Raw genomic sequence first — 27981 nt, 5'->3', positions numbered from 1 at the left:
AATTTATTTGACAGTGAGAGAGAGACAGAGAGAAAGATCTTCCTTCCGTTGGTTTACTCCCCAAATGGCTGCTACAGCCGGTGCTGCGCCAATCCAAAGCCAGGAGCCAGGTGCTTCTTCCTGGTCTCCCATGCGGGTGTAGGGACCCAAGTACTTGGGCCATCCTCCACTGTCCTCCCGGGCCACCGCAGAGAGCTGGACTGGAAGAGGGACAACTGAGACTAGAACCCCATGCCCATATGGGATGCCGGCGCCGCAGGCGGAGGATTAACCAAGTGAGCCAGGGCGCCAGCCCCTGAAATCCTTTCTACTATTCTGAAAAGCACAGTGGGTGTCAGCTGTGTTCACCCTGTTGTGCTATGGAGCATCAGGAGTCACTTCTATCTGACTGCACCGTCACACCAGCTGTGTTCACCCTGTTGTGGTATAGAACATCAGGAGTCACTTCTCCTGTCTGACTGCACCGTCACACCAGCTGTGTTCACCCTGTTGTGCTGTAGAACATCAGGAGTCACTTCTCCTGTCTGACTGCACCGTCACACCAGCTGTGTTCACCCTGTTGTGGTATAGAACATCAGGAGTCACTTCTCCTGTCTGACTGCACCGTCACACCAGCTGTGTTCACCCTGTTGTGCTGTAGAACATCAGGAGTCACTTCTCCTGTCTGACTGCACCGTCACACCAGCTGTGTTCACCCTGTTGTGGTATGGAGCATCAGGAGTCACTTCTCCTATCTGACTGCACCGTCACACCAGCTGTGTTCACCCTGTTGTGCTGTGGAGCATCAGGAGTCACTTCTCCTATCTGACTGCACCGTCACACCAGCTGTGTTCACCCTGTTGTGCTGTGGAGCATCAGGAGTCACTTCTCCTGTCTGACTGCACCGTCACACCAGCTGTGTTCACCCTGTTGTGCTATGGAGCATCAGGAGCCACTTCTCCTGTCTGACTGCACCGTCACACCAGCTGTGTTCACCCTGTTGTGCTATGGAGCATCAGGAGTCACTTCTCCTGTCTGACTGCACCGTCACACCAGCTGTGTTCACCCTGTTGTGCTGTGGAACACCAGGAGTCACTTCTCCTATCTAACTGCACCGTCACACCTGCATCCTGTTCCTCCCAGCCCCTTCCTGGCTTCTGATAATCACTGCTCTACTCTGTTTCTGAGATCAACCTTTTTAGCTTCCACATACCAGTGAGAACATAGGGTCTTTGTCTTTATTTGTCTCATTTAGTTCACTTAAAATATCCTGCAGTTCCATCCATGTTGCCACAAATGACAGGATTTCATTTTTCAATGCCTATATAATACTGCATTCTGTATATGTACCTTATTTCATCTGTTCATCCAACAGTGGACCCCTAGGTTGATTGCATATCTTGGCTACTGTGAATGGTGTTGCAGTATGAATATATGCCTGACAGTGGGATTCCTATCTAGTGTTTTGAGGACCCCCCATACTGTTTTGCATGGTGGCTGTACTAGTTTATATTCCTACCAGAAGTGTAGGCGAGTTCACCTTGCTCCACTTCCTCACCAACATTTGTTTGTTTGTTTTGGTGTTGAGTTGTGTCTGTGTGTAAGTGTGTGTCTTTTTAATAACAGACATTCTAACTGAAGGGTAGATGATATCTCATTATAGTTTTCATTTCTGTTTTTTCAGCGATGAATATTGCTGAGTGTTTTCTCATTTATTTGTTTGCCATTTATGTATTTTCTTTTGAGAAACATGTTCAGATCATTTGCCCATTTTCCACCATTCTTGGTCAAAAGATGGAACCATTTCTGTTTTGCCCATGAGGGCGGTTGGCTGGGGTTCTGGATTTGGGGAGGGTCTTGACAGGAAGTGATAAATGAAAGCAAGCATTCTCAGTGTCGATGCCCCAGTCTCTGAAACACCTCAGGACAGTGAGTGCCAAAGAAGAGCCCGTTTCTGGTTTGAAAAAAATTAGGTCCAAATTAGAAAGAGAAAAATGAGACTGAAATAAGTAAATCTTTACTGAAAGGGAGGAGATTAAGTGTGGTGAAGACAGGAGATCCAGGGAGAAAAGATCTTCGGCTTCTCTGCTGTAGTGTTTCAGACAGAACCTTGTCTTTGCATGCACAGTTTGAGTCTGTAATCCAAACACACAGCACCACTTATGTGAGAAAACTCTAAAAACACCATCAGCGTTTGTTTTCATTTTAAAGAAAGTAAATACTTAAGAAACCCCTTAGAGAATAAGGAACATTTTAAAGACTTTAAGGTTTTGAGATTTTACACATAGACGGTCAGAAATTGTGTGATCTCACACCCAGAGAGATTGCATGAATATTGTAAGTATCAGTTTACCAAATCCACTGGAAACTGAGCCTAGAAGAAATCTCAAGATGTAGTGTCAGTTGTCAGGCAGATTCAGACTCCAGCTCTGTTACTGAGGAGGTGTCAGTGGATTCCAAGTCCTGCTGACTCTTATGATTGACTTGTACTTGCAGTTGAGTTACTTTGAATAATATGCAAAATAATGTGTAAGTCATAGCATCAACGGTGTGGTGATATTGTTTCAGTTCTTTGTGCCAGTTTTTCATTACACTGTGTTACTTGCCTTTTTTTTTTTCTAAGATTTATTTATTTACTTGAAAGTCAGAGATACACAGAGAGAGAAGGAGAGGCAGAGAGAGGTCTTCCATCCGCTGATTCGCTCCCCAGATGGCCGCAATGGCCAGAGCTGAGCCAATCCGAAGCCAGGAGCCAGGAGCTTCTGCCGGGTCTCCAATGTGGGTGCAGGGACCCAAGGATTGGGCCATCTTTTATTGCTTTCCCAGGCCATAGCAGAGAGCTGGATTGGAAGTGGAGCAGCCGGGACTTGAGCCGGCGCCCATATGGGATGCTGGCACTGCAGGCAGCAGCTTTACTGACTGTGCCACAGCACTGGCCCTGTTACTTGCCTTCTTAATACAGCTTAGTGATTTATATTTGTGTTTCTAATTAATATTGCATATATGTTTCAGGTCATCATATTGTTTTGCAGTTTAAGTTTGGACTTGGCAGCTTCCTGGTTTCAGAGAATTCAGAATCAATAGTGAAATCTCTTAGAAAACAGTGATAAGGGGATTGTGGTTTGTTATTGCTTTGCCTTGAAGAAAAAAATCACTGCAAATGAGAGAGAAAAGAACATCTATCCGTATCCTGTTAGTTAGGATTGCAATTATAAATTAGTTCCACGTATCCTTCAAAGACTGGCATACTACAGCCGCCCTCCGAACTAAGATACTAACTAGATGATTTTACACTTATTTAGGGTTTCATGTAGATGCTAAGAAGTATAGGACATTTTCTGTAGCTGGTATAAATGGAAGAAGTGTTAGAGATGATGTATGACGTGACCTAATGCCCCTAAATTTACGGAAGTGGAAATGTGCCCTTTCTGACGGTGCATTTTGGGACAGAACCTACTTGTAGACTAAGGAAATACAGAATATCAAGTAACGGTTCCTAACCTTTGTTGAGAGCCCAGTGCGTCTTCATGAAAAGCTGTCTTAGAAGTGGAGCACGAACATAAAGTGATGTTTGGATGTGTTTCAATTTTTGTTAGTCAATTTGCAAAGCATGGAAACAACATTTCATCTTTATACTCCGTTTACACACTTAAATAACACGAAGTGGTTTTTTTTGTTTTTAACATTGTAGGCCAACATCCAGTCAATCATGGCCTCTGAGAAACAAGTGAACATCCTGATGAAGTTGCTGGATGAGGCTCTCAAGGAGGTGGACCAGATTGAATTGAAGCTGAGCAGCTACGAGGAAATGCTCCAAAGCGTGAAAGAACAGATGGATCAGATTTCCGAGAGCAACCACCTCATCCACCTTAGCAACACCAATAACGTCAAGCTCCTGTCTGAGATAGAGTTCCTTGTGGTAAGTACAATATATAAAAGCAACAGAAATGACGATAGATAAAGCCTGTTTGTAAAATGCTCTGATTTAAAGATTTAAAATAATTCCAAAGACCAGGTGATAGGATTAAGTAACAGCTCGCCTAAAATTTCTCCAAAATTTTGTGTGCAAATGGTGTATTTGCATATATTTCAGAACCACATGGACTTGGCCAAAGGTCATATAAAGGCCCTCCAGGAGGGAGATCTTGCTTCTTCCAGAGGCATTGAGGCCTGCACCAACGCTGCTGATGCCCTTCTGCAGTGCATGAACGTGGCTCTTCGACCAGGTGTGTGCACTAATCTCCCCAAGCTCCTGAGACAGCCTGCACGAGGTGTAAGGAGCTTGACAGGGAGTACATGCAGCAAATGACGTAAGGGTAACGTTGTTACCTACTCAGATGAGTTTCACCTGTTTTCCAGTATATCAGTGTATCTGTGAACATTAGAAACGTCTTCATTTTAGTTCCTTCTGACTGCTTACCACTGACTCTGGTTAACAGTGTGAGCTTTCCTTAGCACTGTCCTAGAACCTAGCACAAAGCAAATGCTTTGGTTAGACCAGACAGTGTAAGTTTTTCTAGACTGTGGATTGGGTGTGCATCAGAATCACCTTGAGGGTTTGCTAAGACACAGGGGCCAGGCACCATCCCCAGATTCAGTACATGCGCACTTCTGCAGTTCCCAGGCGATGCCAGGTGGGACCACACTTTGAGAACCATTGCATGCACTGTTGTTTTTTCTCCTGCTTATCTTTTGTGAAGAAAAGAATAAGCCAGTAAAACTTGGTTGTTCAGCGTTTTGATGTGGGTGCTTTATCCATACATTCGTTAAGAGTGAAGGGTCCTTTTACACCTGAAATCATTCACGAGACGTCCTTGACATTCAGGCCATGACATGCTTCTGGCAGTCAAGCAGCAGCAGCAGCGTTTCGGCGACCTGAGAGAGCATTTTGCCCGGAGACTGGCCAGTCACCTCAACAACGTGTTTGTTCAGCAGGTAATTCATTTACTCTTAAAGCTGCTGTGTTCTCTGGCTTGTTTATGTATTACTTTAAATTCTCATGAAGGATTTAATGTGTTCAGTTGACATTGCAGTAGATTCCTTCATTTTTTTTTTATTTTAAGATTTTAAAATACATGCATGTTTGTTCATAGATGTGTTTTAGGCATTAGATAGACAGGTTCGTTCCTTTCAACTGAAATTCTCTGATTCTAAAAATCAAATAAATAACTATGTTTATTAACTCATATACCATTTAGACATTTATAGAAGTAAGTTCGATTGTTATATGTTTACCTTTGGGCCTGTTTTATTTTTAAGTATGTTGTTTTAACTGTTTCGTAGGCACTCTGTGCTTATATGCAGAGTACACCTGTGGGAAATGACTAGAGCTCAACTGTACATCTCAGCTGACTTAATCATCACATAAACACCTTGTCTGTAGCTTTATATGCGAAAGAATGTTACTATGCAGAATGTGTATTAGGAGTACCTTAACGGGATTAGAAGGCATTTTAATATTCGGTGTAGTAAATTACATTTCTTATGTTTTTAGTCTCTATATTTTATTAGGGTTATTGGGTGAAGAAAATCGGGGGGGAAATGTTTATCAGGAAATGCCACCTGAAAGCATTGGGTTCTTTCTTTGGTGTCACATTACAGTGTTCTAAAACAATTGTATTTACTATATTTTATTTCTGATTAGTTTACTCAGGCCCTCCTTCAGCTCTATAACAGGTCCTACTTTCTTTCGGTTCCTGTGAGTACATCAAATTTGGCTCAAGCTTCTCTGGTTATATTTTTTTTTTCCAGTAAAGTCTGCTAAACTTAGTGGCAAAATCTTTATACATTATAACTTAGCTTACTGATTTGAGCTACCCATTAACCATATTTGTAGCTGGTTTTAATGTCCCATAGCAGAGTTTATTTTGGCCAAAAAATAAAAAGGCATTTCATTTCATTTTGCTTGTCTTTCTTCCTGTCATTCTTTCACTCACTCGTTTACTCTTTCCTTTATTTCGTAATTATTTGCCAGTGATAGAGGTGCGTAGTAGACAGTGACTTGGCATAAATGACAGACTAATTGTGTCCGCTAGTAGCTCCCAGAACAGGGATGGGAGACAGACAGACATAGTCAGGATGGGTAACTGCTGTGCTGCGTGTACTGTGGTAGCATAGACAGGTTTCCTGATTAAGCGTGGGGAGCAGTCAGGGAAGACCCCCTCAGCATTTGTCTTGAACTGAAAAGCATCAAGAAAAAAATAAATTTAAAATTCTGTCACGTAGGGAATACCAATTGACATTTTTTCACAACACTGGTTCCATAGCATTAATTTCTATGACTCCTCAGTTTTTAAAAATGATAGTGTTGATGATGAAGTTATCTACAGTTTATAGATGTATTGAAAACACCAGTCAGTGAACAGTAGTCCTTTTTGTACCCTTACCTGTTTGTTATAACCTGCAGTTATTTATGATTTTGCTTCTTTGCCTTGTGAACTAATGGCTTGGTTTAAAATGAATGCTTCCCATTTCTGCAAATTTAAAATGTATTGTTACATGTGAATGGTGCATGTTAAAAACTAGAATGTTGCAACAACGTGGGATGTGCTGAAGATGGTGGAAGAGGATGTCCTAAGGTCAAGAAAAAGATTTTCTCTGTGTTGAATTCAGTGCATAAGATCATGTAGCAAAGAGGAAACATGGAAAAATGTAGTAATATATTATGGTCCATTTCTTTACCAATCACCAAATTTTCATTGTATGCTTATTATGTACTTACTGCCATCCATATGTAAGAATGAGGAATGGCTCCTGCCCTGGAGATGCTTGTAAGAAGTTAAGACTAATCTACTTGAAGACCTATAGCAATGTATATAATAAATTGTTAATTGTGACCCATGGTTTATAAGTGCAAAAGTAAGATTACTGAGGATTTAAGGAGTCAGATGGATTCACAGGTAAGGTAGGACTTGAATTCATCAATGCAGTTTATTGCAAAGTGGATAGTAACATGATAAATATTATATTGAAAATCCAGGGGCAATAATCTGTTGAGTAAACATAATAGCAAATTAAGAACAAAAATCAGAAAATCAAAAGAAATAAAATTTGAAGACTGACCAAGACAACCATTTTTACATTTACCAAAAAAAGACTTTTTCAAAGAAATAATGGGGCTGGTGTTGTGGCTAAGCAAATTAAGCCACTGCTGGCAACACCAGTATCCCAAATTGGAGTGCCAGTTTGAGTCCCAGCTGCTCTGCTGTTGTGGCTGGGAAGGCAGAGATAATGGGCCAAGTATTTGAGTTCCTGACACACATGTGGGAGACCCAGATGGAGTTCCTTATTCCTGGCTTTGGCCCGGCCCAGACCTAGCTGTCTATTGTAACCATTTAGAGAGTGACCATTGCATGGAAGATACCTCCCTCACTCTCAGTCTCTCCCTCTGCCTCTCCTCTTGCCCTTCCCCCCATTGCTCTTTCAAATAAATGAATCTTTAAAATTTTTGTTATGATTAAATCTGTTCTTAAGACATTTGTTGAAACTTTACTCAATTTTTTTCTTCTTTAAGAAAATAAAAATAGTTATGTCAAAAGAGAAGACTCCCTGAATCTTGAAAATGTATTCAAAATTTGACCAGATGTATAATTTTTGTCAGCTAGTCAGTCTAGCAAAGTGTTTTAAAGTGTGGTCATAGGAGTCAAACATCCTGGGTCCCCCATCCTGGCTCTGCCACTTCCAGGTTGAGTGACCTTGAACAAGTTCATTAGCTCTTTTTTTGACAGACAGAGTGGACAGAGAGAGAGACAGAGAGAAAGGTCTTCCTTTTGCCGTTGGTTCACCCTCCAATGGCCGCTGTGGCCGGTGTACTGCGCTGATCCGATGGCAGGAGCCAGGTACTTCTCCTGGTCTCCCATGGGGTGCAGGGCCCAAGGACTTGGACCATCCTCCACTGCACTCCCTGGCCACAGCAGAGAGCTGGCCTGGAAGAGGGGCCACCAAGACAGAATCCGGCACCCCGACCAGGACTAGAACCTGGTGTGCCAGCACCGCAAGGCGGAGGATTAGCCTAGTGAGCCGCGGCGCCAGCCCATTAGCTCTTTTTATCACCTTAGTTGCTTTATCCAGTCTGTGGGAATAATAAAAATACCTACCTCTGAGGCCTGTTAGGAAGATTAACATGTTTATGTTGTTCAATACTGAGAGCAGTGCTTGGCTATAGTCAGGTGTTCAGATTAGCAAATTTTACTGCAAATGTTAAGGATATATATGCTAGTGAAAATTTAAATGTAATGAAGTTTTTATAAAATGTGCTTGTCTTAGAAAAATTTTGGGGGGCTGGCGCTGTGGTGCAGCAGGTTCAAGCCCTGGCCTAAAGTGCTGGCATCCCATATGGGTGCCGGTTCTAGTCCTGGCTGCTCTTTTGCCGATCCAGCTCTCTGCTATGGCCTGGGAAAGCAGTAGAAGATGGCCCAAGTCCTTGGGCCCCTGCACCCATGTGGAAGACCCGGAGGAAGCTCCTGGCTCCAGGCTTTGGATCAGTGCAGCTCCAGCCGTTGCAGCCATCTGGGGAGTGAACCAGTGCTGGGACTCTCTACCTCTCTCTCTAACTCTGTCTTTCAAATAAATAAAATAAATCTTTAAAAAAAAAAGAAAAATTTTAAGAAAACATCATGTATTTAATTACATAAATAATAGAGTTTTACCTTTTTTATAAAAAAAGATTAATTTGTTTATTTGAAAGGCAGAGTTACAGAGAGGGAGGGAGAGACGGAGAGAGGTCTTTCATTCACTTGTTCACTCCTCAGATGGCCACAACAGCTTGAGCTGGGCCAGTCCAAAGTCAGGAGCCAGGAGCTTCTTCCAGGTCTCCCACATAGGTAGAGGGGCCATCTTTTGCTGCTTTCCCAGGCACATTAGCAGGGAGCTGGGTCAGAAGTGGAGCAGCTGGAACTCGAACCAGCACCCTTAGGGATGCCAGCACCACAGGCAGCAGCTTTACCTGTTATGCCGCAGAGCCAGCTCCATACCATATTTTTTAAAAAAGATTTATTTATTTATTGGAAAGGCAGAGATTATATATATAGAGAGAGTGACAGAGAACGAGAGCGAGCGCTCTTCCATCCACTGGTTCACTCCCCAAATGGGCACCCCAGCCAGAGCTGGGCTGGTCCAAAGCCAGGAGCTTAGGCCAGCTTCCTCTGCTTTCTCAGGTGCATCAGCAAGGAGCTATTATAACACATGTTTATAATTAACTTTAGATGACTTTACCAGGAAATTAGTTAACCAGTCCCAAAACTCTAACAGTCTTTGTCATTTTAATACATTTTCTCAAAATTCTAACAAATAGCTTCTGATTCTCAAGACAAGTCAAATTGAGTGAAAATGACTAATTAAATGTGGCTTATTTTGCCCTCTCTTCTTGGGAATTACACTTCTCCAGGGGAATGTGCCCCATTCACTTTCCGGCTTCCCATCTCTTAGTGGCTTTGAGTTCCGTGACGACCATTGGCCCAGCAGCAGTGAAGGAGAGGCATGCTGTCGGAAGAGGACTGGGGAGATTTTATTTTTGTATACAGTAACTGGCAGGCGGTTCCAGTTTTTGAAGCTGGTTAAAATGACTCCTCCAGTGTGACTAGGGAAATCATTTAACCCCTTCAGCTTTGGTTTCATCATCTAGGATGGATCAGACGGTCTGCCATGTCTGTGTTTTCCAGAGCAGAATTCCCATCGTTATCTGCCTAAGACTGTTTGTTAACTTATTAACTTATTTATGTGGAAGTTTTATCCAGGTTTAAAAACAAAGTCATGTGTGTGTTATTATTAGGGATTATCCTGGAAAACCCAACATATAGTCATCTGCATCCTTTTTAGTTCTGAAATTCTATATCCTATGTATCTTTATCTATTTTTTAAATACTGTAGACACTAAGCAAATATCATAAATGTAGTTTACTATGAGTAATGTTCCTCATGTAGTGTCTTAATGCAGTCTGTGTTGAGATTTGTTTAGTAAGTTGTAAGATATATCATGATATATGCATGAGAGAGACAAGCATGATCAAAGCATCCATTTCCAACTCCTGTGTAGGAGGTGGGACGAGAAGCTGATTTCTCAGAGTACCATTCTTACATTACTTAGGAGTGCTTTGCTTGTAGTGTTTAGTGGGTATTAACAGGATGATGGAAGACATGTAAGTACTTGGTTTTTATTTTTCCTATTCTGTTGATTTTGCTTGGCCATGTTTGGACATTGTTTAGAATTTTCATTTCTAACAGTGTTTCTTTGAACTGTCAGTGATGTTTATTTACTTATTTCTTTACTCTAGGGTCATGATCAGAGTTCGACTCTTGCTCAGCACTCCACTGAACTGACTTTACCCAATCATCATCCATTTCATAGAGACTTGCTCCGCTACGCCAAGCTGATGGAGTGGCTCAAGAGTACAGATTACGGAAAATATGAAGGACTAACAAAGGTATGGGTTAGCCATCAGTTACGGAGTGTAGACTTTAATCTTTTACAGTCAAGAGGTCATGTATGCAGCCCCCAAGTTTGAAATACTATATATTCTTAGCAGAGCAGAAATTCTTTGTGTTTCTGAGTACTCATTAACCAGGGATAAAACTTATTTTGTCTATCTTGATAAGGAAGATCTATATTTTGGACTTCAATATAAAATAGTAGTAAGTCATGTCATAGCCTGAAGCATAATTCAGTTTAGTTATATGCTGTAATTATTTCCAGGGTTTATTTTTGTGCGCTATGCATGTTAGGGAGTAGGAAGATATGTGAGTGAGCTATTTGCCTTCTAAGAATTTATGATCCATTCTGATAAGACAGTACACAATGCATCTCGATTAACAACCATGCCGCTATTCTAGGAACCAGTGCCTTGACAAATAAGCCTTTGCCTCAGGATCTTTAAATCTGACTGGGAAGAATTGTACATAAAACAATCAAAAAATAAGTGCTAAACTGAAACTGAGTTTAAATACACAGCAGTTGAGAGACGGGAAATCAGTCCTGAAGCCGTGGGGGTAACTTCATGGAGGACGCTGGACTTCAGTTGAGTTTTCAAATCACGAGTGGGGTCAGATGAAGCAGAAGCAAGAGGAAGAGCACTGGGACACGGGGCGGACCCAGAGGAGGGCAAGTGTGACTGAAGCAGAAGTCCCATCGGCTAGAGCAGTGAGGAATTGTGTGGAAAGGGATCAGCTGTGTAGCCTGACAGCATTTCTCCAACAGGGGAAGACTGGAGGGGAAAATGATTTCAGAGCCCAGTGTAAGAATTCAGGTGAAGCAGCATGGACCCAGGAAGACAGCGGAAGGACCAGACAGAATATAAACCAAGAGAGGGGCTCCAGCGGCAGGCGTGGGGTGATGGCAGCCTTTCTAGGCCTGGGGTGAGGATGCCTGTAGGTACCACTGACTAAGACTTAGTGGGTCTTTCGTACCATAAAATGGATTGAGTTTCTTGAGTAACTGTCGTGTGCGTGCAGTGTAATAGGTGCTGAAGGTACAGCTTTGAAGGAGACAGGGGCATGCTTCTCATTGTGCGCACTCTAGAGGAGAGAGACAGAACAGTTAATACGGTGTGTGTCGGGAGGTGTTGCTAAGAGCTCTGGAGAATGAAGAGGGAATGCTGGGACATGGGGAAGGCTGCCACGTCAAACACGATGGGCAGGGAAGCGAGTCAGGAAGAGCTGGTGTCTGAGCACAGGTTTGACACACATGGGGATGTGAGCAATGAGAGTTCCTGGCGGGCACAGCTCAGGGCTCTCGGACAGGGCAGGCCAGCGGTGCTTGAGCAGTCCGGAGCTGGCGAGGCCGGAACACTGTGAGCCAAGGCGGGCGCATCTGGAAGGGCAGCTAGAGCACCCTAAGAGTCAGGTTTTTACTGTGCATGAGGTGGGGAGGTGGACTTGAGTTGTGGCTGTTGGTAGACTCAAGACGTGGAGTGATAAACTCTTAGATTTCATAAGTGGCTATTGTGACAGGACAGGGACAGTATTTCAGTGGCATTTATGCTGTGGGCTTCAGTTTAGTAAGTAGACATCGTGTCTTTTTAAAAAAAAAACAGAGCTTAAGAATTGCCATCTATCTAACTGAAATGTGTAAATAGCCAATAGTATCCTGATACTCCTGTCTGGAAGAACAGCTCGGTTTTAAAATCTTTTTATCCATAAGTTTTTGTGTATTTGAAGTTTAAAACAAAAGATCTAAGAAATGCATAAGCTGTGTTAATAAATAATAATAATTGTGTGTCCTGGAACGAGTGAGAACACTGGGATTGCCATTATAGAGGCAGAATGTCTCAGGTTCACGTTTCAGGAGAAGCCCAAAGCGTTGAGTAGAGATTAGTGATGTGTGTGATACTAAGAATGAGGCTAATTGCGTGTTCCTAGCAATGTGTGATGTCAACGTATTTCTGACGCTGTTACCTCTCCGTCTTCTTGTTCTTTCTGTTGAAGTGCATTTGTCCGTGTGAAATAAGATCTGGCTCCCTCTATTTCTTCTTCTTCTTCTTTTTTTTTTTTTTTTTTTTTAAGATTTATTTATTTGAAAGAGTTACAGAAAGAGAGGGAGAGAAAGAGAGAGAGGAAGGGAGGGAGAGAGTGAGAGAGAGAGAGAGTTTGATCTTTCATCCACTGGTTCGCTTTCCAGATGGCTGCAGCAGCTGGGACTGGGCCAGGCCAAAGCCAGGAATCAGGAGCTTCTTCCAGATCTCCTGTGTGCAGGGTCCCAAGCACTTGGGCCATCCTCTGGTGCTTTCCCTGGTATATTAGCAGGGAGTTGGATCGGAACTGGAGTAGCCGGGTCTAAAACTGGCACCCATGTGGGATGTTGGCATTGCTATACCACAGCTCAGGCCCGAGCTCCCTCTCTTTCAAACTAAGATTTGAGAAAGGAGACATAAACCCCCTAAAATAAATAATATTTAAAAGTTAGAATTTAAAACATGCTTTTTAAAAAGGTTGTTCATCCTCTGAGGTATTGACACATCTTATCTGGCTAGGTAGTTTAGATTATTATTAGGTAGGCTAGGTAGTTTAGATTATTGTTGTTACTCACAATGAGTCTAGTAAGTATTTTACAACTCTGCTGTTGTGTTATATTTTGTTTTGTTTTATTCAGCGGAATTCTGATTTGCAGATATCTTAAGGAAAAATACATTACTGAAATTTTTTGCCTTTTGAAATTTTAGGAGGTTTAATATTTTGAATAATTAAACATAAATTATATCTCCTTAAGAGTTCTGTGCCAACAAGTGCTTTGTCCCCTAGTGAATATTCAAATAAGTAATCAATAAGCTTTTTGCCTAATTGTGTTCTCAGTATTATTGCCCTGTCTTTATATATAATACAGTATTCATGAGTATAATTTAAAGTGAAGAAACAAGACTGTAGTCAACCTAGTAGTGATTTATGGAATCACTCTCTGTTCAGAGTATATTTTTGATTAACAGGATTGTGAGCTTTTTAATGAAATTGGGTTGTTTCCCCGGAATGTTCCTTGATCCTGTGGTTTGTGCTTTTGAAAGATTATGTTTTTACATCATAATCTGGTTTGGTTGCTGAAATGTTGTCAAACCAGAACTTTCATTAAAAAGGAATCAGGGCCGGCACTGTGGCGCCAGCATCCCATATGGGTGCCAGTTCAAGTCCCGGCTGCTCCTCTTCCAATCCAGCTCTCTGCTGTGGCCTAGGAAAGCAGTAGAAGATGGCCCAAGTCCTTGGGCTCCTGCACCCATATGGGAGATTTGGAAGAAGCTCCTGGCTCCTGGCTTCGGATCGGCGCAGCTCCAGCCATTGTGGCCATCTGGGGAGTGAACCAGCAGATTGGAAGACCTCTCTCTCTGTCTCTACCTCTCTCTGTAATTCTTTCAAATAAATAAAAAAGTAAAAATAAATCTAAAAAAAGGAATCAGGAGGGCCTCTGTACCCACGTGGGAGTCCCAGAAGAAGCTCCTGGCTTTAGATCAGCACAGCTCTAGCTGTTTAGCTGTTGTGGCCAATTAGGGAGTGAACCAGTGGATGAAGACCTCTGCCTCTCTGCTTCCCCTTCTGTGTAACTCTGGCTTTCAAATGAATAAATCTTTTAAAACAAAAAGGAATTAGGAAGGAGGGGCTGGCACTGTGGCATCGTGGGTTAAAGCCCTGGCCTGCAGTACCAGCATCCCATATGGGTGCCTGTTTGAGTCCCAGCTGCTCCACTTCCCATCCAGCTCTCTGCTGTGGCCTGGGAAAGCAGTGGAAGATGGCCCAAGTGCTTGGGCCCCTGCACCCGTGTGGGAGACCTGGAAGAAACTCCTGGCTCTTGGCTTCAGATCATGTAGCTCCAGCCAGTGTGGCCATCTGGGGGAGTGAACCAGCAGATGGAAGACTTCACTCTCTCTCTGCCTGTACCTTTCTGTAACTCTGCCTTGCAAATAAACACATAAATCTTAAAAAAATAAATTAATTGCTAGATAGACATTTTCTGCTATGGATTTATTCCAGTGTAGTCAAACTGTGACATGTAACTTGAGACAGAATATATGGTCTCCCATTGTTGAGAGTCCTTCCTGACAAGAAGCCGGTGTGGGAAATAACTGCATGTTACATAATAGATGCTTTCCACATCAGTGAGGATTGAATTGGTTTTAAGAAAATTAGTTGGGGCCAGCATTGTTACAGTGGGTAAGTCTCCTGCCTGCGATGTTGGTGTCCCATATGGGTGCTGGTTCGAGTCCTGGCTGCTCCACTTCCAACCCAGCTCCCTGCTGATGTCCCTGGGAAGGCAGCAGAAGATGGCCCAAGTGCCTCTTCCACTTGGGAGAGACCACTGTGGGAGACCCTGAAGAAGCTCCTGGCCCTGCCCCAGCTGTTGCAGCAGTGGGAGGAGTGAACCAGTGGACGGAAGTTCTCTCTCTCTCTGTCCTTCTCTAACTCGGACACTATGAGAAACAGTGACTTGATCAGCTCTTGTCCTGACGGTGGATGTGCAATGTAATACTTTATCCATTTTAGTATTTTTTTTTTGTTCTAGTACCATTGGTTGAACTCTGTAATTAACACACAATTATTCTTAGGTGTTTAAATTTTAACTGAAAAGTGATCCCTGTTAGGAATTTGGAAAACATTATGTTGAGTGAAATAAGCCAATCCCAAAGGGACAAATACCACTTGTTCTCCTTGATAGGTGACAACTAACTGAGCACCAAAAAGGAAACCTGTTAAAGTGAAATGAACACTATGAGAAACGGTGACTTGATCAGCCCTCACCCTGACTGTTGATGAGCAGCTTAATATGTTATCCCTCTTAGTATTTTTTTTGTTTGTTCTACTTAATACTTTTGGTTGAATACTGTAATCAATACACAATTCTTCTTAAGTGCTGAAACCTAACTGAAAAGTGATCGCTGTTAAATATAAGAGTGGGAATAAGAGAGGGAAGAGATGTGCAATTCGGGACATGCTCAAGCTGACTTACCTCAAACAGTAGAGTTAGAAACATACCAGGGGATTCTAATTCAATCCCATCGAGGTGGCATGTACCAATGCCATCTCACTAGTCCCAGTGATCAATTTCTGTTCACAATTGATCGTAATGATAGGACTAAGAACCAAAGGGATCACATAAATAAGAATAGTGTCTGCAAATACTAGCTGATAGAATCAAAAAGGGACTTTCAAATAAATCTTTTAAAATAAGTGATTATCTAATTATGGAAACTGTGAGGTGAACTAATTAAATTCTGACTGAAAAGAGCCCATTTTGAGGTGACACTGCAAGCTGACAAAGGCTGGATGAAGCTGAATGTTGTCCCTCATTCTGTTGGCTCTGTTGAGTAAAGCAACGTGGCCGCATAGAGGAAGGGCTAAGACACCAGTGCTCTTTCGCCCTGAAACCCCACTCTGAGAAAATCGTTCCGAGGACACAATTCACTGGGCTTGCAAAGCTTGCTGTAGCACTGACTGTCACAGTCAGACATTGACACCGCTCAGCATCTCCTGTTGAGGGGTTGGCTTCCTCAGTTGCGTACACAGCGGCGCTGAATGCCGCGCTGTCCTTGCAGCCTGAGACAACGTGGTTGCTCTGATTCTGACATCCTGTGCCGTGTGACTGCCGCGATATTTAAAACAGGTCATGTGTAAAAATAAAATGTACGTGTGCTTATATGTGGCTTCATATTTTTGTAGATTGTTCATGTTATGATGCCCGTTCAATTTTTTTTTTAAAGAAAACAGCCTGCTTTCTATGCCCTGTGAATGCATCAGAGTTTTGGAACACACAATTTAAAACAAGCATGAAAGTCTTGGGGGATTTTAAAATTAAAATTGTTATATATATATATTTTATTAATAAGAAGCACATGTTACTTTTGGTTTAAGAATTACATGGATTATTTGTCCCGACTGTATGAAAGAGAGATCAAAGATTTCTTTGAAGTTGCAAAGATCAAGATGACTGGCACAACTAAAGAAAGCAAGAAGTTTGGTAAGCTGAAGCATATCAGTTTTTTTGTCTTCCTATTAAAAATGGTTTTAAGCAAGGTGGAAGAAGATACAATGGAATAAATGAAGGAGAAGATCTAATCCATTGGTTTGATTTCCAGGTATTTCATAGAATATGTTCTTTACTAAACTTCTACAGGGTGTGAATCTGACAGCAATTGTGTTTTTGTGCTGTAATTAAAAATATATATTCATAGGAAATGCACTAGGTGAGAAAATGAAGTGCAGCCTGTTAGAGAAAGTATTAGACCAAGAGACAAGATGATGTTGAGACCAAGAGATGTGGAGAGTTGAGTTTGGGATTCCCTAAAGGACCCCAGCTGGGGGCAAGTCCTTGCTCTCTAAAGTCTTGCTCTCCACAGAGAAATAAAAGTTATTCCTGGCTTCTTACTTCTCACTGGCTATTTTGAATCAAAAAGAAAATTTAAGTAGTTTCTTCCCAGCCACATGACTACAAAAATGCCGCCAAAATGTCTTCAATGACTGTACCTCGTTTTTCTAAGAGATCTTTTTGAAACGTGAATTTTTGTTGCTCCTAAACACTTTGAATGGATGACAGTGTTATTTGAAAGAATAGCCAGCGAAAGTATCAAGTTCTGAGGAAGGCGACTGCCGAGGCCACATTCTGCTCTTGCATGTCCCCATTTCTGGAGTTCCTTTTGGATGGAGTTCTGTGCCTATTCAAGTCAAAACCCAGCCTTAAACGGCGGCCTGTGTCCCCCTCGGTGTGTCTGTGTAGCTCCCCTTTAGAATCATGAGTTCAGCATTTGCTTGTTGTCGGGAGCCTATGCCCTAAGCCACCTCAGTCATCAGGCAGCAGGACTGGATGTGAATTAACAGCACGCATTTCCATTCTTCTTGTAGGACAGAGAAGACTGTCTTTAGTAGGTAAATACTCTCTAAGTCACCGGCTGTTTAACACGAATGCATTGATTGTGCTAGTCCAGACATTTGACATGGTTTGGTTTTGTGTGTATCTGCTCGCTTTGACAAGGTACTGATGAGATCTAGGGCAATAGGCTTTTGGAAACAGAAATGCTAACTCATCCTAAAGGTTAATTGTTCTTAAATAGCGGTGTGTTGATATCCTTGTTAATGTTTCACTGTGGATATGTTATGCTTTTGTTTTTTTGAGTAAAGAGCATAGTATTAATGCAGTTACATGTTTAATGTTTTCATTAAGTACATTTGTCACCACTTGTTAGTGAACCGTTGTATTTTGAGAGAATTCTCCTTCAGCATATGGAAACTGGAGACACAAGGAAATCTTTCCCAGTATATGCTTAGTAAAGCATTAATCCTAGTATCATAATAGCTTTTAAAGTATAAAATGCATTTTAAGATAAATTCAATAATAAAAATATAACTTAAATCAGTTATAATAGTATTTTAATGTTATTGCATTAATCTAAAATGTAATTTTTTCTTTTCTAGCCGCTTGAGAAGTTTTTAACTTGTTAAAAGTATTTTTAATTCACAAAATACAGGTTTAGAAGGCATTTTTATAGTTTTGAACATGTTAAAATTTTAACTTTTCTGTGCACCTATTAAATAGGAACAGGCAGAATAATGTTTGATAATAGGTGGCATAAAAAATTACCAAATTAGAGTGTCAGTTATTTTAATATCAGTTATGAGGAAAAAATAAACAAACAATGCAGATGATAAAAATGTTCATTTTTGAAGCTCAAACTTGTTAGCATTTTAAAAATAAATGTCAAGGTAAATACAGATGACTTGAGAAGTTCCATATAAGGTGGAATGTAAATTTTTTCAAAGATATTTTTTCAGCAATTCAAATTGTTTTTAATAGTAATAATTAAAATAAAAACTGAAATTTTAGAAAGATAACTTCTTAGGAAATAAAAATTAAGTAATTAAATTTATTTTGTTTTTTACTTGCTCTGAAAAATCCTCGCTTCCAGATGCTTATAAGATTAGTCAGATTGACTGCCTCTCGCAAAGGGGAACTGTGTGGCCAAACATGCAGTCATTGAGGGTATAATCCTCTGAGGGGTATAATCCTCTGTTTTTCAACAACTCTTGACTCAAATCTTTAACATCTACTTAGTTCAAATGATTCAAAATGTAGTGTGCTAACAATGCCAGGAAATCATCTTTGTGAGAAGATCTTTATGTTGATTATTGTGTTTTTTGGTGGATTTGCTTTGATGGCCCCAGAGATATAGAAACGACCCACCCCAGCCCGACCCGGGATTGCTGTTTTGATGTTTTTTCCTTTGTATTCCACAAATGTGCATAATGAGATGGCAGAAAAAGAAAATTTAGTAATTATTTTAAAATCACCATTTTCTTCTTTGTACAGTTAAGATAATAAACATGTTAATATGAGATTTTAGCCTCTTGATATATACCTTTACATAATTGCTGCTTTCCCTCCTGTTTGTCTAAGATTTCAGAAATCTTTAAAATGGTGGGCCAAAATCATGTTATCATCATTTCTCCACTAAACTAAGAAATCTGGCTGATTCCAAAGGGAGTCTTGAATGCAAGGTAGAATTCAGGGCTGGCTGGACGATTGCCTCCGTCAATGTTTGCCGGTCATCTACTAGTTATCTGTCACGTGATAGGCACTGTTGTAGTACGGGGAATGCAGCAGTGAGCACAGCCCTTGCCCTCTATGAAGCTGATGCTCAGATAGGGGTACATAAAGACATTTGACATCTTTCCTGTGTATTTTCACTTGCTGCTGATAAAAGACATAAGCTTTTCATGAGCCCCAAATCATAGTTAACTGGCATTATGACTAGCTCTGTGTTCTTGTTTGGCCACTGAAGAAATGAGGCTTGTATGAAAGAATGTGTCAGGCTGTGCAGTGAAACTGATCAACATAAATCCGTGACACCACAAGCCACCAGAAAGTGTTCTGCTGTGCTCCCTCCAGAATGATCGTGTTTGCCATGTTGGCCCCTTTAATGTCCAGCCTCTCATGTGCCCCTCAGGCAGCCAAGGCCAGGAAGATACGCTCATCACTGCTTTGTCAAGGGCCCGACGTGTCGTCCGGCTTTTGCCTTGAAGTTTGGCAAGGATAGTGTCAGTTGACACATCACCCTGGTTTTAAGATGTCTTTAGATTATAGTTACATGCTTCAATTTTGTTTCATTCTATGATTTCTTTCTTCGCTTTTCACATTAACTTCTAATTTGAGTTTAGAATGTGTCTTAAGGTGAATTCTAAAATTGATCTAATAAATATTGTATATATAGAAGTCTTAAGATAAAAGAAATGCTAAATGACCCTAAGAGAGTTGAAATTCCTGTATTAAATCTGTTCCATTAGCTTTACTCTTCTATCCATCCATCCTCTGGTTGTTAACATGATAGTTTTAATTTTAAAATGGTCTTAAAGCCCCAGTTGTGTCATTTTTAATCGGATGTTATATAAAATCATTTAGTGTAATAGAACTTCCTTGCAGGGGCTTTCAGGGAATACCAGTTTGTTAATGTCTAAATCTATAATAACTTCATTCCAATAAGTTTCCTTTGAATTAAATTATTTAACCGATGTTTTCTCAGAAAACCCAAACTTTCAAATTCATTCTTTTAAATGTAAGTGAAACAGCTTCACATACTTTTAAAAAAAAAAAGTCATCTAAAAATATGGGAGAGAGGGCAACAAATATATTTTCCCTGAATATTTGAGTAAAAGCAGTACATTAAAAGACCAATGAAGCGTTTTCTCTCATACAGTTTCTCAAACAGTAGTGACCAACTCAGCGTGTGTTTGTACCTCTCCTTACCTGATGCTCATGGTTCTTTGCATGTGTCTTTTAAACTAGAGCTTTAACTTCCTCTTGTGCATGGTTTGTGCGAATTGCAGTTTATTAACTTGTCTTTGTCTTTGATGCTTGCAACCTAATCCATCACAGCTACACTGCCTCGAAAAGAAAGTGCTGGCAAACAGGAAACAGAGAGTGAGTATGCTTAGTGTATTAGTAGGTGTTCTCCATGCATGTCTGTTTACTGTCTAGAAATTAGTTACTTGTCTTGAAAGAAGTTAACCCCAGAAACATCAGTTGCTCTGAATTGCCAGGTATTGGTGAAAAGTCAACAACAATGTGATGGTAGTGATACGGCTACATCCGAGAAATGTGCAGTATTGGTACAAGTATACGACCAGTAGAACTGTGTGTCAGAAGCTCACGAAAAGGCTTAATCATTATACTTCTGTTTTCAGGCTGTGTCTAGAAATTATAAAATGTCTTATATATATGGTCAGATCTTGCATAATAAAGCCAAAATTTGTCTCAAGTCCTTATTAGTCTTCATTTGAACCTTCTGACCACTAGTAAATGGTATGTTAACTGACAAATATTCAAGAAAAATGTTTTAAAACTATTTCATGTATTGTTGTTACTTCATTTTGAATAAAGCAATCACATTTTCTTCTAAAAATTTAATCCTTTAATTCCTTGGTGTACATGGGGTATTGTCCAGCTCTGTGTTCTCATTTTTCCTGCTTAAACACCAGTGCCCGGGCTGATGGGTAGTGACGTGTACATGGCATTTCCACTGTATTTGAAGTATAGCAGGTTTTCAGGCTGCCCTTTTCTCTTCATGTTATTTAGTTTTAAAAGAGCTATGGTTAATTCACTTACTGGAAATGCAGAGGTTCTGGGTTTAGGAACATATTAAATCAAATCATATATAATTGACTTTTTTGTATAGAGCAAAATGATCAAGTATTGATAGACTTGTTGTTTTGACACAGAGGCAAGTAACACTGGGATATGGGATTTTTAGTGGCAGGTAGAGCAGTCATGTTAGTAGGTTTCCATGGTGCTCCGTGCCCATCAGCTGTATTTCTGTCTTCTGACTGGGAAGGAAACCCTCCCGCCTTCAGTCTAGAGATACCACCACGCACCTTTACGGTGGGGCAGAGATACATGGTCTGTAGAGGCCCTTTCAGTGCCATTCTGTGGATCTGTGTAGTTTTGTCCTTTACAGAATGCTCAGCAGTAGGACACAGAGTTAATGAAAGGTAAGTACACAGTACAGCCTGTCCCATATGGTGGCCTTGTGCACTGGAACACCAAAACAGTGGAAGATAGCACTGAATTTTACTCTGGATCGTTTATTCCTGGAGATTACGACTTTCAGTCTTATTATCTCTTAGGTCTTCATGGAAGTTCCGGGAAGTTAACTGGATCTACTTCTAGTCTAAATAAACTCAGCGTTCAGAGTTCAGGGAATCGCAGATCTCAGTCATCATCTCTGTTGGATATGGGGAACATGTCTGCCTCTGACCTCGATGTTGCTGACAGAACCAAGTTTGATAAGGTAAAGTAGAGCAACAAGTGGTTTTTAAACATTAGCGTCAGTTTTCTTATAACTGCATTTTGTGATTGCTTCAGTATTTGAAAATTTTGGTGCTTTTGGCTGCCTTTAATAATCATGTCTTACTTGCAAATTCTGAAGCAAATCTTTAAAAAAAAGTACTAGTCACATGGCAGCTAAAATGTGAAGTATCAATTCAGTAACAAAAGCCTTATTAACCTGTATTTGTGGTAAATCATAAAGTGCTTATATCTCATCTAAATTCTTTGAGCAACTATGAATCAAGAGGATATAATAGCTTTTCTGTTCTCTGTGTTATAAATAAGTTTTAAAAGTATATCTGCATATCCTTCTTTCCAGATCTGAAGTGAATGTAACTGTTTTACTTTAGGTATGTCCTGTAATCTTGTTATTTTGTCAATTTTGGAAGTTTGTCTTTGGAGTTCTATTAAGTTTATAGATCCATGGATAGAGGTTACTGATATTAAGCATTTGCTACAGTTCTTTCATTACAGGATCATTTTGGTTTTCTTCAGATCTTTGAACAGGTACTCAGTGAACTGGAGCCCCTGTGTTTGGCCGAACAGGATTTCATAAGTAAATTTTTCAAACTGCAGCAACATCAGAGTATACCTGGAGCTATGGTATGACTCCCATTTATTTCAGCTAATATTTATGATCTTCAGCATAATTAGTCTGATTAATATGTACTCACAAGTTCGACGTTAATAGAAAAGGAAAGGAAAGGATTTACAATGTAAGCGTCATTAAAACAATTCTTGTCATATCACAAAATAATAAAAACAGTGATAGTTGGAGTTGGGGCATACTTTAATATTCCGGAATATCTTAAGTCTAATCATTTGCTCAACTATGGGGTGGGAGGAGTGTCTCATTTTGCTTTGTGAAAAGGTTGGTTACAAGCTATTTTAGGGGGACATTCACCTAGCGGTTAAGTCGCTGCTTAGAACACCTGCATCCCATATCAGAGCACCTGATTTGAGTCCCAAGTACTTGGTTTCCAATCCAGTTCCTGCTGATGTGCACCCTGGGAAGCAGCAGGTGATGGTTCAAGAATTGGGGCCCCTACCACCCACATGGGAGACCCACCCAAATGGCGTTCAAAGCTCCTGGCTGTGACTTAGCGGTTGTGGGCACTTGGGAGTAAATCAGCAGATGGAAGACCTCTGTCTGCTTCTCTGTGTCTCTGCCTTTAGTTTTTAAAGATTTATTTTATTTATTTGAAAGACAGAGGTAGAAACAGAGAGAGGTCTTCTATCCGTTGGTTCACTCCCCGAATGACCATGATGGCCAGAGCTGAGCCCATCTGAAGCCAGGAGCCAGGAACTTCTTCCGGGTCTTCCAGGTGGGTGCAGGGGCCCAAGGACTTGGGCTATCCTTCATTGCTTTCCCAGGCACATTATCAGGGAGCTAGATCAGAAATGGAAAAGCCAGTACTTGAACCAGCGCCCACATGGGATGCTGGCAGTGTAGGCCAGGGCTTTAACCCACTGCACCACAGTGCTGGATCCCAAGTACAGTTTTGTAAAAAGCTGATATTTGAGTATAAACATTATGGTGTAACAAACAAACAAGGTGAGACCTTTCTTATGAATCTGGGTCTCTCTTCTGGCTTTGATACTACCATGCCTTTCAGATGGCATCAGTGTAAGAGAGAAAAATAAAAGATTTTCTAGATGATTTTGAAGAACTTAAAAAAGAACACAGATTAAGGTCATCTCCATTAAGGGCATCGGCTGGCACTATGGTACAGTGGGTTAAGCCACTGCTTGCATCACCAGCATCCCTTATTGGAGTGCTAATTCAAGTCTTGGCTGCTCCACTTCCAGTCCAGCTTCCTGCTAATGCATCTGGGAAGGCAGCAGAAGATAATCCAAGTGCGTAGGCGCCTCACACCCATGTGGGAGACCAGGATGGAGTTCCTGACTCCTGGTTTCAGCCTGGCCAGACCTGGCTTATTATAGCCATTTGGGGAGTGAACCAGCCGATGGAAGATCTCTCCCAGTCTCTCCCTCTTTCAATGTCTGTCTGCCTTTCAAATAATTAAATAATTTTTTTAAAGATTGGTTTACATGAAAGACAGTTACAGAGAGGCAGAGGCAGAGAGAGAAAGAGGTCTTAGATCCACTGGTTCACTCCTCAAATGGCTACCATAGCCGGAGCTGAGCCGATCCAAAGCCAGGAGTCAGGAGCTTCTTCAGGTTTCCCACATAGATGCAGGGGCTCAAGGATTTGGGCCATCTTCCACTGCTTTCCCAGGTCATAGCAGAGAGCTGGATTGGAAGAGGAACAGCCGGGTCTCAAACCAGCACCCATGTGGGATGCCAGCACTGCAGGTGGTAGCTTTACCCACTATGCCACAGTGCCGGCCCCAAGTAAATATAAATCTTTTTTTTGAATATTTATTTATTTATTTGGATGAGTTACACAGAGAGAGAAGGAGAGGCAGAAAGTCTCTTCCATCCACTGGTTCACTCCCCAGTTGGCTGCAATAGCCAGAGCTGTGCCAATCCAAAGCCAGGAACCAGGGCCTTCTTCCAGGTCTCCCATGCAGGTGCAGAGGCCCAAGCACTTGGGCCATCTTCTACTGCTTTCCCAGGCCAGAGCAGAGAGCTGGATTGGAAGTGGAGCAACTGGGACTCGAACTGGCGCCCATATGGGATGCCAGCACTGCAGGCAACGGCTTTACCTGCTATGCCATGGCACTGGCCCCATAAATAAATCTTAAAAAAAAAAAAAAGATATTTACCTCAGACAGCCAATATAAAAAGCAGTCAAAAAATGAATGAGAAACTCATTTTGTTACAAATGGTTGGGAGTTGGGAGTTCATTATCATGGAATGGTATTAAATTTTTATTCTCACTAGCTTCCAAAAGAATTTTTGATGGCATTGTTTTAAATTCTGAGTTTTATTTGAATGATTGCTGAGATAGCATTAATTTTTTTATATTCTCTTTTGAAAGTTGTTTTAGGACAATTTCTTCTTGAATTTTTAATATTTAAAAATATTTACTTATTTTGTTTGAAAGGTGAAGAGACAGAGAGATGGAGTTAGCTTCTATCTGCTGGTATACTCCTCAAATGCCTGCAACCGTCAGGGCTAAGCCAGGCCAAAGCCAAGAGCCTAGAGTTTAGTCTGGGTCTCCCATGTGGATCACAAGGACCCAAGTCCTTGAGCCATCATCTGCTGCCTTTAGGGTGCACATTAGCAAGAGACTGGGTGGAAGCAGAGGAGAAGGGACTCGAACCATCATTCTGATACAGGTGTCAGACATCCCTAGTAGTGACTTAAGTCACCACTCCCAATTTCTGTTGTTGTTGAGCTGCCCTCCGCTCCCCACCCCCTCACCCTCCTGTACTTGCCTCGGTCCTGTGCACACAGACAAATTCGGTTTCTCACCCACAGTGGTTCTCCGATGAAAGCTGAGGACAGAGCGTCTCATGAGCATTCTTCAGCAGCCTACTGAGTGCTGTAGCTTTATCAGTAATGCTCCTTTAAAAGTCAGTGTTTTCCATCGTGGATTCTCTCCCAGGAGTTTTAAGACTGAGGAGACTTTTGCTATATAAACTAGAGAAATTGTTGGTCTTTTATTATGTAAAGTGCCTGAATACTTTTTGCAGGCTGAAACGGAGGACCTGGATGGAGGAACATTGTCACGACAGCATCCTTCTGGCACACCGTTGCCCATTTCATCTGAGTATGTGTCTGATCCTGTCTCTGGTTGGTTTGGGAAGCAGCACTTAGATCGCAGCATAGAGGGGAGCTGCTGTCTGAGGGGCCTGATGAGTCTCAGAAACCTGCCGCCGCCAGACCACGGATGCGCACGTTCACTTCCTTATCGAACCTCTGGTCCTGGTGTGGGGCACTTCGACTCTTTTGCCCCAGTACTCACAAGAGGCCATCACTTTTGATGTGGGCTGGTGGGAATTGAATTGAATTGCAGTGTGGATTTCTTAAGAAGTCACAAAGTAGCTTTCAGAACCCAGCTTTGCAAATGACATCAGGTTAATTTGAGTGCTAAAACTTCATATCAGTAAAATATTGTATATCAAAAACTACTGTAGAATAAGTAGCTCCTTGTCTTTGGATATTTTTAGTTGAAATAATGAAATTTTTTTCATTTTGTATACACCCATATACCCTGGGGATTAAACCTAAAGGTGAATTCACCTGAAACTTGTAATCACTGTCAGTATTTTTTGTATGTTTTCTGAACAGCAAAGATATGATCCGCCAAATGATGATTAAAATATTTCGCTGCATTGAGCCAGAACTGAACAACCTAATTGCGTTAGGAGACAAAATCGATAGCTTTAACTCCCTCTACATGCTGGTGAAAATGAGTCATCACGTGTGGACTGCACAAAATGTGGACCCTGCTTCTTTTCTGAGTACTACATTGGGAAACGTCTTGGTGACTGTCAAAAGGAACTTTGACAAATGCATTGTAAGTTTTTTTCTTTAAATTTGTATTTCCAGTAATTTCTTATTTTTTTAAAAGATTTGTTTATTTTTTTAAAGATTTGTTTATTTATTTGAAAATCAGAGTTACACAGAGAAGAAGGAGAGGCAGAGAGAGAGAAGTCTTCCAACTGCTGGTTCAGTCCCCTGTTGTCCACAATGGCCAGAGCTGTGCCATCCGGTGCTAGGAGCCAGGAGCTTCTTCTGGTCTCTCACTCAGATGCAGAGGCCCAAAGACTTGGGCCATCTTCCACTGCTTTCCCAGGCCAGAGAGCTGGATGGGAAGTAGAGCAGCTGGGACTTGAACCAGCCCCCATGTGGGATGCCGGCACTGCAGGCGGCAGTTTTACCCATTACACCACAGCACCGGCCCCTCCAGTCATTTCAAAAGATAAATAAATATATATAAGTCAAAGGATCTCCAGCTCTAAAATGTTGGGAATTTAGTGTTCATGTTCTCCGAGCCTGGCAGCAGGATGTTGGCAGGAGCTGCAGGGGCAGTTAGCTGGATGGCACCAGACAGCCAGTCTCCCTTCTGTGCTGTGGCTGCTGGCAGGTTCTGCAGCAGGGATGCGGTGGCCACTGCTTCTGGCAGCCACCAGGGAGCTGATGTCTCAGCCTCCTGGCCAGTGACCACTGACTTGATGAAACAGAAGGAACTGTCACTGGGATTTATTGCCATTTTTATTTGAATCTATTCTAACAAAACAGATTTACCTTGATTGATTAAATTATTTAACTGATAGTTTAGTGCCTTTAATAATTGTGTTTCTGTAGGAATAAATTGTTCTTATAATAACTTCGAGGAATTATTTTACTCTTTGTAGTAAGGGAAACAATTAAAAAAACTGTTTTATTGTCTTGGAGTTGGTGAGCTTGAAGGTGAGAACTGGGGTGAGGCAGGCCCTTAAAGTGTCAGTGTATTAATTAATTGATATACAGTGGATATGTGGCATTTGAACATATCTCCTGCGTATCCTCAAAGTCACAATGGCTGCTGAATATCCATACAAGAATGGAGAATAAGCATGTGAAGGGCAATTAAAATCCATATCATTTTATACTTTTAAAAAGTAATAACATTGATTGAATGTTTGAAAACTTAAAAGCAATCCATGTCCACTGTTGAAACTTTAAGGGTAACCTGAGCTGGCTTGCTAAGCTTCTTTCCCTACCAAATGATTTCAGTTGGCATTTGAATACTCCAACGTTTGACAGCCGTCCCAGGTCTGTAGGCCTCCCACCCCACTTCTCCAGAAGTAGACGTAAACCGCCGGGCTGACTGCAGGCGGTCGCTGGAAGGAGAAGGAAGTGAGTCCCTGTGACAGTCAGCACACTGAGTCACGGGACAGGACTGGATACAGAGGCGTGGTTGGTTTATTAGTGAGCTGTAGCTTCATGTAGTAGAACTGAGGGGGTGGTGGCAAGTGGATGTTGTCCTGGTTTCAGATGATGTGTCTGACACACCGCCTGGCCCCAAAGATGAACTTCCTCACTGCTAGCTTACAATGCGGTGGAGCGCAGAGGTGGCCGTGATCCTCGCAGGATTAATAAAGCTCATTGAACGATGCTCGTGACGCTCTGAGGACAGGGCAGTGGAGAAAGGCCGTAACCGGGAAAGGACAAATTCACATTTTCTCCTGAGTGGCTCACATCTGCCTCTTGCCATGAAAGATGGTTCCTCCTGCTGCCTGTCTTCCTTGTCAGGCTTCTACAGTGCCTGGTAGATTATTTGTGCATAATAAGTTTTGTATATTTTGGTATTTGGGACAGGAGCA

The 27981-nt window shown here is 41.5% G+C and overlaps 1 protein-coding gene across 16 annotated transcripts in view; it reads left to right on the top strand.

The window, feature by feature from the left end:
- Positions 1-27981, top strand: part of EXOC1 (exocyst complex component 1) — a 62845-nt gene that overhangs the window by 22347 nt on the left and 12517 nt on the right. For 5 of the 16 annotated variants that reach the window (XM_070048097.1, XM_008267844.4, XM_070048098.1 and 2 more), the window contains 10 exons: positions 3671-3898; positions 4073-4205; positions 4805-4914; positions 5624-5677; positions 10251-10400; positions 16300-16405; positions 21559-21722; positions 22256-22363; positions 25363-25439; positions 25961-26189. In XM_070048097.1, the coding sequence (XP_069904198.1) occupies positions 3671-3898; positions 4073-4205; positions 4805-4914; positions 5624-5677; positions 10251-10400; positions 16300-16405; positions 21559-21722; positions 22256-22363; positions 25363-25439; positions 25961-26189 (1359 nt within the window). Of the gene's footprint in view, positions 1-3670; positions 3899-4072; positions 4206-4804; positions 4915-5623; positions 5678-10250; positions 10401-16299; positions 16406-20311; positions 20357-21558; positions 21723-22255; positions 22364-25362; positions 25440-25960; positions 26190-27981 lie in introns of all 16 variants that reach the window. The other 11 variants (XM_008267842.4, XM_008267839.4, XM_070048095.1 and 8 more) reach the window with 3 other exon arrangements.

The sequence above is a fragment of the Oryctolagus cuniculus genome, chromosome 8 (assembly GCF_964237555.1).
Source record: "Oryctolagus cuniculus chromosome 8, mOryCun1.1, whole genome shotgun sequence".
Classification (NCBI taxonomy): domain Eukaryota; kingdom Metazoa; phylum Chordata; class Mammalia; order Lagomorpha; family Leporidae; genus Oryctolagus; species Oryctolagus cuniculus.
The sequence above is the reverse complement of the archived record's forward strand: the minus strand, read 5'-3'. Positions and strand labels throughout refer to the sequence as shown.